The sequence below is a fragment of the Aedes albopictus genome, chromosome 2 (genome assembly GCF_035046485.1).
Source record: "Aedes albopictus strain Foshan chromosome 2, AalbF5, whole genome shotgun sequence".
NCBI classification, from domain to species: Eukaryota; Metazoa; Arthropoda; class Insecta; order Diptera; family Culicidae; genus Aedes; species Aedes albopictus.
In genome coordinates, this window is record NC_085137.1 from 327,010,097 (window position 1) to 327,028,324 (window position 18,228).

Sequence of the window (18,228 nt, forward strand, 5' to 3'; positions counted from 1 at the left end):
TGGGCAGGGCATGTTGCAAGAATGCCGGAAAACAACCCTGCAAAGCTGGTGTTTGCAACGGATCCGGTTGGCACAAGAAGGCGGAGAGAGCTTAGAGAGCGCAGAGAGCACGATGGGCGGACCAGGTGGAGCGTGACTTGGCGAGCATCGGGCGTGACCGAGGATGGAGAGCGGCAGCCACAAACCGAGTATTGTGGCGTACTATTGTTGATTATGTCTTGTCTTAATGATGTGGAACAAATAAATGTATGTATGAGATAGTGATTGATAGATTTGTATTTGTTGTTGAAGAATTTGTGTATTTTGGAACCCTCTTGACATGTGACAACGACGTTTCCCGGAATGTGGAAATACGGTTTGGTGGAGAGTGGAGCGTTTGGTGGCGGACCAGGTGGAGCGTGACTTGGCGAGCATCGGGCGTGACCGAGGATGGAGAGCGGCAGCCACAAACCGAGTATTGTGGCGTACTATTGTTGATTATGTCTTGTCTTAATGATGTGGAACAAATAAATGTATGTATGAGATAGTGATTGATAGATTTGTATTTGTTGTTGAAGAATTTGTGTATTTTGGAACCCTCTTGACATGTGACAACGACGTTTCCCGGAATGTGGAAATACGGTTTGGTGGAGAGTGGATTGGACCTTAAAAAAACATAACTATCTTCGGTCTTGTTGAGCTTTTAGAGTTCTTGAACCTAATGTGCAACAGACAATTCTTGATGAGAAACTAGCTTACAGCGTTAGGTTCACGACAAAGAACCGAATGAATCGTTCGAAATATGGCATAATTTAGAATGTAGATCAGGTAAAAATTCTAAAAACATATTCAGCATGGATATATTTAGGTAAGGACAAGGGTAAAGATCAACAACTGGAAGAACATTCCCCAAGATTGACTCAGGAGGAAATCTAGGTACTACAGACAAACAGACGTAACTCTTAGAGGAAATTCATCAACATCTTTTGCCCTGTATCTTTTTTATGAGCACACCGCCACCTGTTGGGAGAACCGCGCGAGACCTTGTGGGCCATGATGGATTTCAATTTGACGTTTATCTAGCATGCACACTATTGCACAAATTGCTTGTAATTTTCTTTTGCATCATTCAGCAACGTATGCACTGGCAAACGTCTAAGTTATCGAACACTAGCGCCTCTGGTGAAATGATCGCGGAAATGAAATAAAATTTGAATTGATCGTTAAATGCATATGAAAAACTAATATGAAGAGTGTTACATCTGTTTGTGTGTGTAGAATCTACACTGTAGATACTACGAGATGAACCAGCCGAGGGCTGAAAATCTCGATAATAAAGAATAATAATAATAATAATAACTGTAGATGTTAGACGATTTGCGCTAGGGTAAACCTACGCTTACTGCCATCTGTGAAAGATAAATATCGAGCAAAAGCCCCTAGGGTTGCACATACAACACTGTCCACTATTTGATTCGAACCGTTTCGTCCATATAAGTCATTCTTGCCATTCCTAGCCTAATTTTCAATCCTAAACTAAATATATCATCGTATCCCTTCATTTTTTTTTCCATTACGCAGTCCTCACATATTCTCTCATCCAATACGCTTTGCACCACACAATACTTGTCAATAGAATCCGTTGGGCGTGTACCTCACTGGTTTTTGTGATGATTATGTTTGGTTGTGTTGTGATATAGGTGCTTTTCTCTAACGCTATGCAAACAGATGTGATCGGTACGTGGTTGGTTTGGTTTGTGGTAACGGTGTGGTGAAGGTGGTATTTTCGAAGGGCACCCAGAACCCAATCTCTGAGCAGTTCCGGCATCTTCCATTAAGTAACGTTTGCGGGGAGGTGGGTCTGTGTGGTAGGAGGAGGATTCTCGGAGTGCTCGGGTGGGAAAAGCTACGCCTTACCAACTAAATGTACAACTAAAATCAGCACATGGTTTCGTTGATCGGTGGATCCGTATCCTCATCTGTGCTGCTCTTGATGTTCGAGGATAGCTTGGCGATCTCGTCCTGCACGATGTTGGTGCTGATACAGGGGATCGGCTCCCTCAAGGGACCAGTGTTGGTATCTTCTGTACTGGTAGAACTGCTTTCCTTAAGCAGGGCCATCATAGACTTCGTACCAAGCACGCTAAGATTATCGGTGAAGCGCTTCGACGGAGGTGGTTTGCCAGATACGCTAGGTCCAGTCACTGTTGGAGGTATCACGGGAGCCAGCCGTTCCAGGCCTTCCGGGGTTGATCCGGACACCTTACCTCCGGGTCCTGATGGCTTTTCTATGCTAAATTGCTTCTTGAGGAAACCTGGTCGTGAATCAGATGGGTGTACCAGCGATGCACTGCCAAGGGAACATGTTCGCTTGGTGAAACCTGTTCGATCGTCCGGCGCAAGATTAGCTCCGGAGAGCATTTCTATCACTGTGGAGTTGAGACTCGTTTCGCCGTCCATTGAGAGATCGTTGGCGATTGAGGAGTTATCAATGTTGAATGAACTGTTAGTTTCGTTTGAGCTTTGCTTGATGAATTTATACGGCTGCATGGAGTACTCCGTGTCAGTGCTGGAGTTCTTCTGTAAGCTTTCGCATGACTTTTTGTACATCCGATTAGAAGTATCGAAAGAAGATGGATTTAGATATGTAGACTGTAAATATTGAGAGCTACGAGGAGAATTTTGACCGGATAAGGACACTGGGGAATTTTTGGATTCTCGAAGAGAATTCCTATTGGAAGCAGTTTGACGTTCGTTCTTAACAGTGAAATCTTCAGTTGGGGCTGCGCTTTCTGCTAGTGAAACTATGTTGGACTTTGAAGGGGTGACTGGCAATTCAATAGCAGTTTCACGACGAAGCATTTTTCGCGGACCATACTCTTCTGGTGCATCGTCAAACATGTCGTCACTTTCATCAACTGAGCCCCGCGTTTGGAGCAATTTCTCTAGCATCATGTAATCACTGTCTTCACATTCCTTCAAATGCTTTTTCTCAATGAGCGCAGCAAATTCAGGATTACTCATTTCGCTAACATTTTTCGGACGTTCATCTACAACAATCAGTTTTTTATGGATTGATTGTTTCAAAACATGCTGAGTGTCGTTATACTCACCCATCAACGACGAAGTCGGTGATGCGATCATATGACATACACTCTCCAGTTCATCTGTGATAGAGGTATACTCATTGTGGATTTGTAGGAGTAAGTTCCTACCTCGAGTAACCGGTCGTTGCACCGCTAAAAATCAGACAATTTATCATTCGTTGATTACTCAACATCGAAAATAATCTTAATACTTACGTTGCTCGTTACCACTATCCGGCTCGGATTGTGTGACACTGTGCTGTCGCTTAGTCAACCCACTCTGGTACAAGCTGTTTTGCGACTTATTAATATCGAATCCGGACGCACTCTCCGAATTCCTCCGAACACCACCCATCGTACTACTCCTCCGTCGAGCCACTGAACGCTGCCTAAGTCCGTCATAGTTCGGATCGACCACATCCTCCGCGGATCCATCTCCAACCAACGTTCGATCGTCACAGTTCTCCAGTGGCGTAAGAGTATCCTTACTTTCGGTACTTGCCGTATCCTGACGGACGTTCAGGAAAGGAGTTTTGATCTTGGCGTTGGAGCTTGCAACGCCAGCTGATTCGGCAGGGGACATCCCCTTCGATTGAGGTAGGAACATTTCGGAATCTTCCGACCGCATGGATAATTTTCGATCATTGGACACCTGAAAGGAAGCGGTATATAATTTGCACAAATGTTCCAAGCCAAGATTTTTCTTACCGCAAGTGACTTCTCCGGTGAGCGATCGCTCTCGTTCTCCTCCGGTACGGTTCTAACCTCAAAGTGCATTCCATCGTCGAATATGTATGCATCCGGACGAACCTCAGTCAACGATCGGTTAATCCTTCTCCTCGGTTGCAGTGGTGCGGTATTGCTATCACTTTCGGATATCGTTCTCGCTCGGGTATCGAACGTAATGCTTCCTCCACCTGGTCCCACCAATGCGTTCACATTCTCGGTCGATCCATTCAGGTTATCCTGAAGCTGCGTATGCGTTGACATAAATCGGTGAATCACAGCCAAGTGAGAGAGAATTTGGTCAGCCGATTCTTCCACTTTCCTTAGACGAAATTCAATGTTTTGAACAGTTGCTGACTGCATGTTCTCTTTCTGATTGATGTCCTCAATTTTCTGAGACATGTTTTCAACTCTTTCGTCGGTATTCTTGATTCTCTCCTCTGTGGATTGTTGTAACAATGCATCCTGTTCTCGGAAATAACCTTCAACGCATTCTTCTTCAAAGTCGTACAACCGTTCCATGTCCTCTTTTTCTAAAAATAGTTTCAATCCATTGTCACGTGACTGCTGTAAGCCTTTTGCTTTTCTTATCAGGTAACGCAACAATGAATAAAAATGACAAAATGCTATTAGAGGAGGTGGCAAGACAGGCTTTTGCTGGTACTCCATCACAACCGTAAATCTCTGGAACATCCACACCTGGTAACGACGTTATTGAATCAAGATTAAATTAGCTTCAATAATCAATTAACTGTAACCTACCTGATGGGACACAGCGTTCACCTCGATGAAGATATTGTTGAAAACCGCAATTAAAAGATTGATGAGCAAAATATTGGCGATCAAGAGATACATCGACATAGCAATAGGCGTTACCCAGTGACCTGAAACAAAGCGTAAAGATTTTGTTTCTCTCCAAAGACATTTTAATTATACACTCTTTAAGTCAAACCCACCTGTTACACATTGGGGTTGCGAGGGGTCTTCCCCACATGGGGGATCAATATCGTCGGCAAACACCTCTCCGTACAACATGAAGTATGGCTGGTAATATACGTCTCGCACTAGCCGCCAGCTGGCATCGTTGTTGGGAAACAGTATGGCCTGTCGACTCACACCGAAGCTCATCAACACCACCAGCAAGAGAACGACGAAATAAATCATGTTCTTCACCATCTTGCCCATCATCGTCACCAGTGGTCCTGTGATTCGAAACGCGGGACGTTAAATCAATCACACCCCAGAGGTGAAGAATGGTGCATACGAGGAAGCATACTCACCCAGGTATTTATTAACGCCGAGGATGTTTAGTATCCGCAGGTACCAGTAGATGCTGTCCACGCAATAGATCACCCGTCCGATGTCCATGGTGTACGGCCGCAGTCGCAGGACCAGCCCGATGAGAAAGAAAATGATGGCGGCTGCGTCGCACGGGTTCCACATGTTCCACGCCCATACGGAGAATTTGTGACTATAGGGATGCAAAACACATATAATCAGTAAATCCTTTTTATACATACGAGGCCGTCCATGATTCACGTAGCCCAAATATGGAGCGTAGACTTTTGCCACACACCCTCTATAACCATCACAAAGTCTACGTGGTTCATAATCAGCCCTTATAGGTGTGACGAAGTGTACACTGGAACCTCTTTTTATGCATATGGCTGGGGGTGCATAAATAAAAAATGTTCATAAATCAAAAAAGGCATATTGTGGCGTTGGCATTAAATTGGTTTGCCAAAAAACTTCAGTTTTTTTCGGAAATCAATTTAATGCTAAACTCACAATAAAAAGAGAAAAATTTATGCATAAATTAAGTTTGGGCTTTAATGAGGGAATCAAGTTCGCGAAAATAAGTCTTGCTTCTGAACATTTGAGGTGGGGGTTTCCAGAAAGTTTCCAGAGAGCCCAAAGCAAAGGGGGTTCCAAGGGGCTTCAGGAGGTTATTTCAAGGGTTTCGAGGATCCTTTTAAGGAAGTTTTGTCAGGATTTGTTGGGGTTTTAATGGGATTACGGGGAATTCAGGGGCCTTTAAGGGGGTTTTAGGGACGTTTCAAGCGTCATGAAGAGAAATTTAGGGGTTCTCAAGAACCTTTAACTCTCCCTGTGCGTTAGGGTTACTTTTTACCCAAACCGTGTAAAACGTCAGCGAGTTGCTGTCAACTGTTTGAGGGGCGTTTCAATATATTTCAGAGTCATTTCAGATAAATTCAGGGTGTTTTAGGAACATTATAAGGGCGCTCCTAGAGATTTCAGAACATTTGATAGCATTTCAGAGGCAATTCAAGGGTTTTTCAGGTGCCTTTCAGAGGGTTTATGGAGCCTATTAAGTAAAATCGTCAAAAGGGGGTTCAGAGGCATTTCTAATTGATTATGAAGATTTCAATGGCGTTTCAATGGGATTACGAAGGTTTCAGAGGTCTTTCAAAGCATTGCAGGTCAGGGTCGTATCAGGGGGTTTCAAGAACACCCTTAACTTATTTCAGGGGCATTTCAAAAGATATTGTGATGGAGCCTCTGCAAATTCTCTAAATTTCCTGAAATGCCTCCAATATCCCCCTGAAATCTACTCGGACCCCATGTAACGCACCTGAGACGCTCCGAACCCCCCGAAAACTCCTCCGAAACGCCACTGAATCCCACCAAAAAAGCACTAAAACTTTCTGAAATGGCTCCGGAATCCCCCTAAAACCCCTACACCCTGAGACCCTACAAAACCCCCAAAAATCTCTCAGAAACCCCCTTAGAATCCACTCAAACCCTATGTAACGCACGTAAGACTCTCGGAAATCCCCAAAAACGCACCTCTAATGTCTCCGAAACCCGTCGAAAATCCTCTGAAACTCTCTGCTATGCTTTAGAAACTCCCTTCAGACCCCTGAAAATGGCCCCTTAAGATTTCCTGGTACCCCGCTGAAACCATTTGGGAACCTCTGAAACGCCCCTGTAATTCCCTTTTGCTCTCCCCTTAAGGACAGACTTGTTAGGATCCCAAAATGGCTGCCACAATGGCCGACTTTGGCACCTACTCACGATTTTGAAAGCACAAATCTCTTTGTAAACAAAACAAGCGCACCTCAGCTTCTTATTTTAAGCTTATTACAAGTGAGCAAGAACAGAATAATCAAATGGACTGTTGTTTGAAGCTTGCTTGTTGAGATGTGTGCGTCTGAAGTTCTGATGCACTGTTGAAGCGGGATTTCAAGACGTTTGTCCTTAAAACACCCCATGGCCGTTGTTGCAATTGTTACAAATTTTCTTATGTACAAATGGCTTCCCCTCTTTTTGTGCAAGGCATTAAAAAAGGGGCATACATTAGAAGTGCATAAATATCACATGCATAAAAAGAGGTTGTAGTGTAGAAGCTCTTTTAAGTAATAATAACAACCAATAATTTTCAGCACTTTTCTTCCGAAATTCTTTAGATGATCACTACTAGTGTAGATGATCAGATTCATTGCAATACATACTTAGTATTGCATGGTAAATGCTGGGTACTGTGTGATACATAGGGTAAAATCACTAGACTTCGCCACTGCTCTAGTCTTCGCCCCCTCCATACAAATTCCATTTTTTTATGTATGAAGTGGCGAAGATTTGAGCAAAATTTTAGGGGGGCGAAGTGTTATTGAGGTCATGACCCTCTTCCCAGAATCTTCATCCCTCGCGGCACCAGTCAGACAGCGAGGAACAATAGAACAGATCCAGAAACCATTCTCAGTGGGAGATTTGGTCGTAGGTTAACTGGAAAGGGGTGGTTTTCTTCCGCAAGTCTGAGCATCTCCTAAGAAACAGAACATGCTGAAACACAGTTTCTTAAGCTAATGTTTGCTTAAGGTACACCGGGGCAAGATGAAACGCGAAGTTTTGAAATAGATTTCAATAAAATTTGGAAATTTATCCTTCGCTAAAAGATTGTTTGAATCAAAAACTATGTGTTATGACAATCAAATTGTTTATCATTAATTGAAAACATCATGTTAACCCGTTGTTTTATCTTGCCCCACCCGTTTCAACTTGCCCCGGTGTACCTTAAGGCAAAACTGGATCCATTTCCTCGTTTTTAGGTTTTTGATTTTTAATAAAATAACGAAGCAATATTTTCAATATCGGTTTTCGTACACTTGTAGAGTCTGGATCAAGGTATCTCCTGATTTTTTTTCCTGGTGGAAAATGTTTTTCGTTTTTGCAAAAACCATTTTTAAACAAAATTTCACGAAAAAATGGTTTCTGCAAAAACGAAAAACATTTTCCACCAGGGATTCAGGAGATACCTGTGTACGATTTTGCAAATATTGCTTCGTTATTTTATAAAAAAAAAAAACAAAAACCAAAAAATAAGAAAATGCTCCCATTTTCGCCTTTAGAATGGTTTGTTCCACACTTATACTGCTCAAATGTTTGTTGGGCTGTTCTCGTGGTTGGGAGCAACATCATCTGAACTCCGTGTTAGGGAGCAGCTAATCGAGTACCAGTGAAAGACTCCAAGCTCAACTGAGCACCATGGTCTTTCGGAAAGTTAGGAGGTTGGTGTCCGGCCCTGTGAGCAAGCCGAAAAGCGATTGCAACGGAACGTTAGTAGAGTGATTTTGAGAGAGAGAAATACAGCGCGTGCTGGGATGCTGCAGCTTGGAACCCGATAGAACGAGAAACATAACAGAGGCGGAAAAAGAATAATCAGAACCGAACCAAATAGGACTGGCGATTGGAAGCTCGCTACGTTAAACTGCCTCTCAAGTTCACCGAGAGCACCCGCATACTCGGCGATGTACTGAAGGATCAAGAGCACTGTCTGGTACATGGAACGAAGCTGATGGAATGAATGATTGTACAAGAAGTGAAGTGAAGACAAGTGAGAACATAATTACGGATGATCAATACAACGGAGGGAACGACTGAGTTATTGCATCAGATGTCTATAACGAAATAACTTCCGCGTTGAGGGAAGGTAAGAATATCATTCACCAGCTCATAAGAAACAAAGTAGCTGGTAAGGAATCGCTGTTGAACTTTCAAGATGGGCCAAGGCACGAGACCTTGTTCGAGGAGGGCTTGCAAACATTCAGAGTTTTCGAGCGACGCGTGACAACGACAATCTTCGGCGATGTGCCGGAGAACGATACATAGCGACAACGGAATAACGGATGAACCCTGGTCTCGCATTCTACGGCAAACGCTACATCCAGAAAGTGCCTTTAGCTGAACAGCGGGCAGTTCATGTTGCACAGATGTTATAGGTGATATATGATTGATTTATTGTGTTGGAAAGCCGGTTGAAAAAAGCAAACCTGTTTCAAGGTTTTACAATGGCATGAACATAAAACATGGATTGTGTACGTGTAGGGGAGAGTAAGAAATTAGATAGAAAAAAAAAGGAAATGGACATGCCTGGGATTGAACCCAGGCGATTGTGTATACGATTCGATAGCTGTGGCGTAGTCATTAGATCACATTGCCTTATATCTAACGGTACTATTTTTACCCTAATCAGCCGATACTTACGATATTGCAACCGGTTCGGAAGATACGATCTCCCTAATCTTTTCACAACCCAGCGTAGCGATGTACGCTATCGAGTATGCTTCCTGCCAGCTTGGAGTCGGCTCCATCCGTACCAGCACCGTGTAGGTGAACAATACCAGAAAGAACACATACGCCATCTGAAATGCAATTAAATATAATTAAAACAATCCCTCGTAAGAGAACCTTAGTAGCAAACCTACCGAATCGGCCCAAAATTTCGTAATGGGAGCTGTGTAGAACTCGTAAAACTTTTTCTTCAACTTGAGCGGCCGCTGGTGCCGCATGTCGTGGTCGTACATGTAGTCCTTGTACTGGGTATTTTCCGAATCCGTGAGCGATACCTTCAAAAGTAGAAAACTGTGTCAGCTTGGAGTAGTGCAATGAGTTAATTTATTCCAATTCCAAAAATGTAACTTTTAAAAATACGGATCAATCAGAAAAATTGAGTCACACGGAATGTCTAACCAGTTGTGTAGTGAAGCCTTTTATGTTGAAATTATGGTGAATACAATTTAGTCAAACAAATGGTGTGCTAATAAAACAAGTTGAAATTGTGGATGATATTTTGCATCTCTAGTGCAATTGAGCCCTAGTGTGATTCATTGAAAAGTTTCTAAAAAATTTCATAATATAAATTTGAAACCAAAGCCATGCCAATTATCGCAAATAATCTCTACGCTAAAACCTGTAAAAAGAACTACTTTGCTAATGACTAGCTACTGAAGCGAATGATATTAAGTGAACTGAAGTAAAAGAAATGTGACTTCGTATGCTTCGACGAAACCCAACTGAATTTGCTGTGAGAAAAAAAAAAAGACGGCGAAAACCATGTCACATGATGGTGTAACATCAAGAGTCCAAAATCGAAACAACACAATATCTAGAGGCGGGATGTTAGAGTATGAAACTGAAACTAACTTTTGACTTCAGACATCCGGTCAGGCCTACCTACAAAATTCAATTTGCGTAAGTTTAGCCAACGTGTTTTGAAGCGTTCGGGGGTGGCTGGTGGTGTGGAGTTTGTGTAACAATGCATATCACAACGTACAAGAGTCAGGAGTATGTGTAGATGTGGCACAAAAAGGAGAGTGACGTGCGCTCCATTTAGATCTGGTAAAATCGTGAGTGATCTTAAAGTTTATCCTCGTTGCTTCAACCCTATGTATTATCCATGAAAACTAGGATTCGTTACTTATTGGGGTGGGAACTGCTGGTAATCAACAAAGTTAGCTCATTTTTCTTGAGAAACATGCAGCACAACTTGCTAGAAAATGCTGTTATTTTTACTAATAAGGAACCATCCGAAAATGACGCGGAATTTAAGGAGGATGGGGGAGCATCTGGGTTTGCAACGAACCGTGCGTTCGGGAAAACTGATTACGAGGGGTGAGGGGTGTCAAAAATTAAGGTCTGGTATTTGTAACATTTGCTATTGAAGAGCAATTGCAATCGGCAGCTGGCAAATTTGAGACGATGGCGGAAACGTACATCCACCTGAAGAATGAAACTAGGTGAATCGGATTAGTCATTAATGTATCGAAGACAAAGTATTAAGAGACGCATTGTTGCAGGAAATCGAACTCACTTTGGACTCCGCAAAATTCTACGATCGAACAAAGTTCGCCGTCTCACGAGTAGGGTAATTCATGTATTTTGGACAGGCTGAAGACAACGTTGGAAAAATCATCCCCTAGCTTCCTTAGAAAGTAATTGATGATTTCGCAAAATTCCTAATACGCTTATAATATGACTGTACTTTGCGTTCCTGGTGACAAAAACCTTAACGAAAGCATTTTAAGCTGAGAAAATCACAATTTCCAATCGCCTGTTAGAATTGCTTTTTGGACACCGAATATATGTTTTGGACACCCTCAGGTATATATAATTTGGACAGGGCAATTATCTCAATGTTTACATTTCGAGAATATGAATCATTTGAAAGCAACTCAAGCAGTAAACTACTCTACTTCAATGAATAACAAGGAAACATATCCAAATGTCACGAAAAATGTTAAATGTTGCATGTAACAAGCTAGAAATGATCGAATTATTTTGGTACGCTCTCCCACTGTTTATGTTTGCTGCAACAGCAGTGCTGGCGGACCGCTTGGTGAAGATTTCGTAAATTATAATGCTTTGCTTATTTCACTAACAAAAGTAACATAAATTAACAAATATTTTCTTGCGAATAATCAAATTTCTCCGCTTAACAGGCATCTATTTTGATAACTATTACAGTTTTAGTTAAAATAAAAAAAATATCGCCAGACCCACATAATACGCCTCCAAGTATGCAAGTGTACAGCATCCCCGTGTAGTTTGTCAGATGACCAAAATATATTTACAGTAGAAAACTTGTAATGTATTTTGGACACCACTTATTTTAAGCGTTCTAGATGAAAGTTAAGAGATTGGCTGCCTAATGCTTCTTTATTGAACATTTTTCATTGCAATAAGGCTTTTAAATTTCTTACAGTTATTAATTCAACGATTCTGAAGCGAATATTGAATGTTACTGTGAAGTGTATGTCGTCTTGCATACCTGTGCATTTGAGGGGTTTTAGTGAAATAATTTACATTTTCGATAATTTTGAAGTAAATTCTTAATTGTTAAGCGTATTTTCACCGTAAGTCATCAGAATAGGGTCTACTTGATCCAATAATCGATATTGAGAAGTATCTACTTTTATAAGCTCTCCGGAACAAGACATACAACGCCGTGCCTGTCCAAATTACATACATGTCCAAATTATATTTTTTACCCTACTATCTACAAAACGCTGATTAGACCGGTAGTCCTCTATGGGCACAAAACATGGACTCTGCGTGCTGAGGACCAACACGCCCTTGGAGTTTTCGAACGGAAGGTTTTGCGTCAGCTGCTGAGAGAACCAACCATCGTCCACACCGTGAAAATCGTGAGGCTACGGTGGGCGGGTTACGTCATCAGGATGTCGGATAGCAACCCCTCTTAAATGGTTCTCGAGAGTGGTACAAGAAGACGTGGTGCGCAGCGAGTTAGGGGGGTCGATCAAGTAGAGGACGATTTGCGGACTGTCCGCAGAGTGCGGAACTGGAGGCCCACAGCCATGGGCCGAATAGAATGGAGACGACTCCTATGTACAGCAGAGGACACTCAGCAGAGGCAGAAGGATGTGAGGTAGTCATCAGGTGGGCAGCTACCAGGTGGCGCCAGTAAGGCTAGGCGGCTGTTACCCCGAAGGCCGGTAGTTAAGCCGACCCCAGCAAGGTGTCCAGGAAAGACAGGAAGGGTGTTCCTGAAAATCCCACCGTACTCGTAGGTATAGGTGAAAAGATCGTCGAGCTGAACCGCGACAAGGACGCAGGGGCGCCGTCTACAAATGTTTGGCGTAAGAGGTCCTTGGAGAGGGCGTTGAGGCTCTTACAGCGAAGGCGACTCTGATGGTAAAAAATATAGACGAAATCACTAACGCGAAACAATTGGTCACGGCACTGCGCAACAGTGCGAGGAGCGGGTGGCCACCGTAGCCGTTAGGTTACGGAACAGCTCAGGCATGTACACACTACTGGTGGCTTTGGTACATCTACCTGTAGCGCACGCTAACAAGTTCGTTAAAGTAGGGAAGCTGGTCAGTATGCCAACTGACCTAGCACAAGCCACCGGAGGTTTTCTTCAGATGTTTGGAACCAGGACACAAGGCATTGGACAGCAAAGACTCTGACAGGGGCAAGTTGTGTAGGCTGTACGAGTCCACCCACATGTTTAATTTGTTCCTTGAAGTCCGTGGTGAACAGCAAGCACCCGCGGGAGGTCCAAGGCGCTCGGCCTTCAGAAGAGCCACAGCTGGCAAATCATAGGGCAGGTAACGCCTCTGAACTTGAAGAACCACTGTGACGCTACTCAGCAACTGCTTTGTCAGGCTGTTACTGAGTGGGGAGCGGATATCGTCATCATAGCGAGTACCCACCGGCAACTGCAATTGGGTTGCGTATGGGCCCGGATAAATGATAACGATTTTGTCGACGGGTAAATATAACATCCAGGAGTGGGTGTCTACTACCTTCAGGAGCTCCGTGGCCACCAAAGTAAACAGGGTCCTCCTCTGTAGCTGTTATGAGCCTCTGCGGTAGTGGATTGAGTAGTTTACGCAGCTGAGGACTGTTTGACGTAAGCTGACAGGGCGAAGACCGGTGGTAATAGCGGATGACTTCAGGGCCTGGGCCGTGAAATAGGGAAACCGTTTTACGAAGCAGCGGAGTCAGATCCTGCTAGAGGCACTGGCTATGCTAGATGTTAATCTAGCTAGTGTCGGTTCAAATAGTACCTTTACCCGGAACGAAGCGGAGTCGGTCATCGACTTTGCTTATTGTATTTCTGGCCTAACAAGTAGTTTGAACTGAAGGGTAGATGATGACTACATTCATAGCGACCACCTGGCGGTTCGCTACAGTATCGACTACAATAATAGCAGGCAGCGATTGGAGGAAGAGGCAATGATCAACGATAAGGAATTTAAGGAGGCGCTTCGACGTGGACGTAATCTATTTGGTTCATGTGGGGACGAGATGGTAGCGGTGCTCTCGTGTGCGAGCGGTATAAATCCACCCTCAAAATGGGACACCACCACCGGCGTGCTGGCAAGATAAGGTAAGCAAAAAGGACTGCTCTGAGGGTCTCAAAGTGGCAATACCAATGATGTTTCGAACCTGGCAGTAAAAGTAGCTATATATGAGGCTTCTGGGTTGTTGAGATCCATTATGCAGATATGTCTGGTCTAAGGAATCTTCCCGGAGGTTTGGAAATGGCAGATCCTGGTCCTATTGGCAAAGAGAGACCCGCCGACACGGCAGGGAAGCTGCTCATGTTGATCATTCTCAACAGTTAGGTAAGATACACCGAGGATATCGAGCGTAGATACTGTATAAATTCGTTACGCTAAAAAAGCTGTTTCCGTTATTTGTCATCGATAAGTTCTTATTAACCAACCAGAATAATCGTTCACGGTTATCAACCTCAGTCATTCAGGCAATACGCCGCAATCATATCCTGGTGACCTCCTGCAAGAGCGAGTCACGAAGTCCGTAGCAGCAAAACTAGGTCCTTAAGGTTGAAGGATTCGTCATTGACATAACCGTCATCATCGGAAATTCGAAAGCAGTTTTCTTGTTCAAAGCTGAAATTACCGCAGTGAAAATGTATTCACTGTGTTGCGGGTGGAGAATGGAGTACAGTGAATACATTTTCAATGCAAATATTTAAGTTTTGAGCGATAAAACTGCTTTTGAATTTTCAATGATGACGATTTTGTCAATGACAAATCCTTCAACCTTAAAGTTGCAAACTATATTTAGCCCCTCTCTTAACTGTGTGGCTTCACGATCGTGCGGCTAGTGTCACCAAGCATTCAGTCGCATCGTGCTGAGAAGCGCGGCTTCGATTCTCGCCGCAGCTGTCAGGAAAAGTTTTCGGTTGTGCCACTGGGCGTTGCATGCTAGTCCGTTGTCTAGTGTCGTATTGCTCACTGGAAGCATTAAACGTGTCCGTTAGTATGGTGTAACTTTTCCCATAGTAAATCCTATGTATACATTGAACCGCTTGCGCTAAATTATAGTTCCACCGATTGCGCTGAAATTTTGGACAGTTCATATGGGACCCAAATGAAATCAAAAAAGTCGACTGGAGCGAGAGTTTGATGTTTGTTTCATACTACTGTCCGTGTCTTTTTTAAATAGCTTTTTGTGCTTCCGGGGAGACATTGGGCTTTGTGGAATGGTTAAGCAGTGAGCATTGCAACCATTACCAAGGTACGAACTAATAATTTTGTAAAGAATGCCATTTTTTTAAGTGTGCATTGAGATCACTGTTTTGAAAACCTTTTAGAATTCATCTGAAGAACTTCCAATAATTCTCTGCAGAATGCTTATTCGATACCGTCGTGCGGGGTTTCTTTATACACTTTTTCATGGTTTTTCAACTTTATGACATTGTAACTCCCAGAGTAGTGAATGGATTTCCACAATTTTTACACACAATAATCGTGAGTATATATGTAGGATGTATGCAAAATTTAAACTAAATCCATCAATAAACAAAAAAATTGTTCATACACCAATCGGACACATCTCATATAGAACCGGATGGGGGCTACTTTGGACATTTTTATCTATAACAAAACTGCATTTTAAATTCCAGGGTTATTTAGAAAACTACTTTGTACCAATACTGTAGTATACTATATCAGTCATGATTTCAATAAAAATATGCGTTTTAAGATGGTTCTGTGCTTCCTTTGGTATTATGAGAAACGTGATTTTGCTATATAGATAGCCTGAAAAAAGTGACCATCAATCCTTAATTTACATAAAACGGTCATTTATAATGTATAACGATACAAATATTCGATTGTTTATGCTACGTTGATACATTTTGAATGAATTGAACAACCCTTTGAAATTTATGAACTGTAGAAACAATGCATACAGACCAAATGATCTGATACGTTATGTTTATTTTATTGGTTTATTCGATGTTTTTTCGCGTCCTGACAAGCAATAAACGGTCTGTTTGAAAAATATTTTCAACCAAATGAAGGGTAATTTATTGCTTCATAATAGTCTAAAAGACATCAAACAGATTTAAACCATATTTTGAATTAAAAAAATCCATATTCTAAAGTGTCCAAAGTAGCCCCGCACGACGGTACATTAGCAGTGCTTTTACTTATTTTGTTTCTTCTGTACGAAAAGGCGAGCATAAGAGATTAATTTCAAAGAGGCGAAGTATAACTGTTCATTTCTAGTCCAATCAAGTTTCAGAAGCTTGTCGTTAACAATTCATTTTGAACCTGTGATATGCTGAAAAGCATATCCTTCATAAAACAATAAAAAAATGGGTGAATTACTCTTTTCCACTGAACTCCCCCCAAATTCAACACCTAGTTACGCATTCTACTAATTTTCCAATGAATGCCAATTACTCTCACTAGGAATTTATCGAACCGGAAGGTACACCCAATTCTAGCGAACTCCCCTTCCAGTTCGCTGCATTATTAGTCAACAGGTTGGAAAACAAATTCAATTGCACGGAGCTAATCTACCATTCGGGACTATCTATCCTTGTCTCCATCAGAGCCGGCAATAAATTGTTGGATTTTAACTGTTGAATCTAAACCTAATTGATCCACTACCGGTGATGAGAGGTGAAACGTGATCAAACGGTGCCGATTCGGTTTTCAACTAGATCTACCAGTCTACACCTAGGAACATACTATGAACGGGTGTATGAAGAAAGTCCTCTAGCTTAAGTTGATGACTATGAGGGATCTCTAGGGATAAACGGTGCGGGTCCAACGGGGACCCGGCTGGTAAGTTTTACTGCAGAAGATTTGCTTCATCGTCGTCGTTGCCCGGGGAACTTGTCTCTTGCACGTGACGATGGAAACCGCTCGTTGAAAAGTTTTGATGAGTTAGCAAGAGCCATGTGTGCTGTTGTGCATGGATGTTACAAGATGTGAAGGCTAATAGTTGCACGTCGTGTGTACGTGCGTGTGTGTGTTTATGCAAGGTCAGACAAGTGTGACATAGGGAAACTGTTATCTTATTCACGAGGGTTGAAAGTCAGTGTTCGGTGAAAAAGAGGGTTAAGTACAATAGTGAGAGGAAAACAGTGTGACAGAAATGGCAGTGGGTATTAGGTAAAAAGCTATTTTACAAAACTTACTTTTCCGTTCTCCTGCACTTTGGTATCTTTCATAGAGTACGTGTCGGACAAAAGCGCCTGAAGCAGGTCGAACATAGTTTGTTGGTTGTAATTTTTAAGTTTTTTGTATTGTTCGATTTTTCGAACGGTAGCGGCATTATTGGTATTTTGTACAGAGAGACGACGCGCACATACAGACAGAAAGGACACGTGTCGACATAATGTTGAAGATGGATGAAGAAGCGAAATCGGTTTGGTTTTTTATTTGGTTTTGAACAGGTCGGAAAGAAAGAAGACAAAAGAAAACAAGTTAGAATCATTTATGGCGCTACGTGAAATCTGCGAGTTTATCGGAATATAATTTGATTATTCAGCAGTTTTACAGTTTGAAAAGGAGAAACATTCAACAATTGGAGGGGGTGACGACCGTTAGATACAGGGAGCCGATCCACTGGTGAGTGTAAGTCGATACAAAGTGTAAGTAAAGCATTGTGAATGAGCAAATATATAGATGTGCGAAAAGTTCCATTCCAAATGTGTATTGTTTCTTCTGTAGAGGGTTCCTTAGATGTTGTGTGACGTGTTATTGTTTTGTTGAGTTGATAGTAAGGAAAATGACAAAATGGAACAATAGTTATGTTATATGTTGATGAGCTTGCAACTGTTGATCAGATATTACATAGAGAACTAATTAATGAAAGGATCACATTGACAATTCTTTATACCTACATTGAAAGACACCAACAAACTTAAAATTATAGTTGTCAGATAACTCCCAATAGTAGCTTGATACTACATCCTTATAGAAACTGCTCTGGGTTTAAAAATGTTGGGATCATTGAAAATACATCTGGCAACACGGTCCCGCATCTAAGTTGCACATCGTTTTTACAGTGGGCTCACTGATGACAAACAGGTTCACGAGCAGAGGAGAATATCAAATTCATAACGTCAGAATCACATAGCCTGCTTTTATATCATAATTTGTTATTATTAACTTATCGAAGTATTACTTTGTTATAACATGTTTTGTTGGATAATCTTATTATGTAATGATCAAGTTATTGAGATTCATCCACTAAATAACGTTTCAATAATATACTTTGTGGCAGACCAAGTTTTGTTATTATTCTACTATTGAAAATGTGCATATATGTGATAAACCATAACACAACAATAACAAGTTTTGAAAAGTCCCAAAAAAATGACCACGTGGTTTATGGATAGCCC

At 42.1% G+C, this 18,228-nt stretch overlaps 1 protein-coding gene across 31 annotated transcripts in view; it reads right to left on the bottom strand.

Annotated features, from left to right (window-relative positions):
• Positions 1 to 1,345: 1,345 nt before the first annotated feature.
• The window catches only part of LOC109399478 (transient receptor potential cation channel trpm), a 537,415-nt gene continuing 520,532 nt past the window's right edge, over positions 1,346 to 18,228 (bottom strand). For 18 of the 31 annotated variants that reach the window (XM_062852478.1, XM_062852475.1, XM_062852470.1 and 15 more), the window contains 10 exons: positions 17,020 to 17,076; positions 10,236 to 10,265; positions 9,518 to 9,658; positions 9,297 to 9,454; positions 5,072 to 5,262; positions 4,748 to 4,993; positions 4,554 to 4,675; positions 3,774 to 4,490; positions 3,282 to 3,717; positions 1,346 to 3,218 (listed from right to left, as the gene is read on the bottom strand). In XM_062852478.1, the coding sequence (XP_062708462.1) occupies positions 1,918 to 3,218; positions 3,282 to 3,717; positions 3,774 to 4,490; positions 4,554 to 4,675; positions 4,748 to 4,993; positions 5,072 to 5,262; positions 9,297 to 9,454; positions 9,518 to 9,658; positions 10,236 to 10,265; positions 17,020 to 17,076 (3,399 nt within the window). In that variant the 3' untranslated portion in view covers positions 1,346 to 1,917. The remainder of the gene's footprint in view (positions 3,219 to 3,281; positions 3,718 to 3,773; positions 4,491 to 4,553; positions 4,676 to 4,747; positions 4,994 to 5,071; positions 5,263 to 9,296; positions 9,455 to 9,517; positions 9,659 to 10,235; positions 10,266 to 17,019; positions 17,077 to 18,228) is intronic. The other 13 variants (XM_062852464.1, XM_062852460.1, XM_062852456.1 and 10 more) reach the window with 6 other exon arrangements.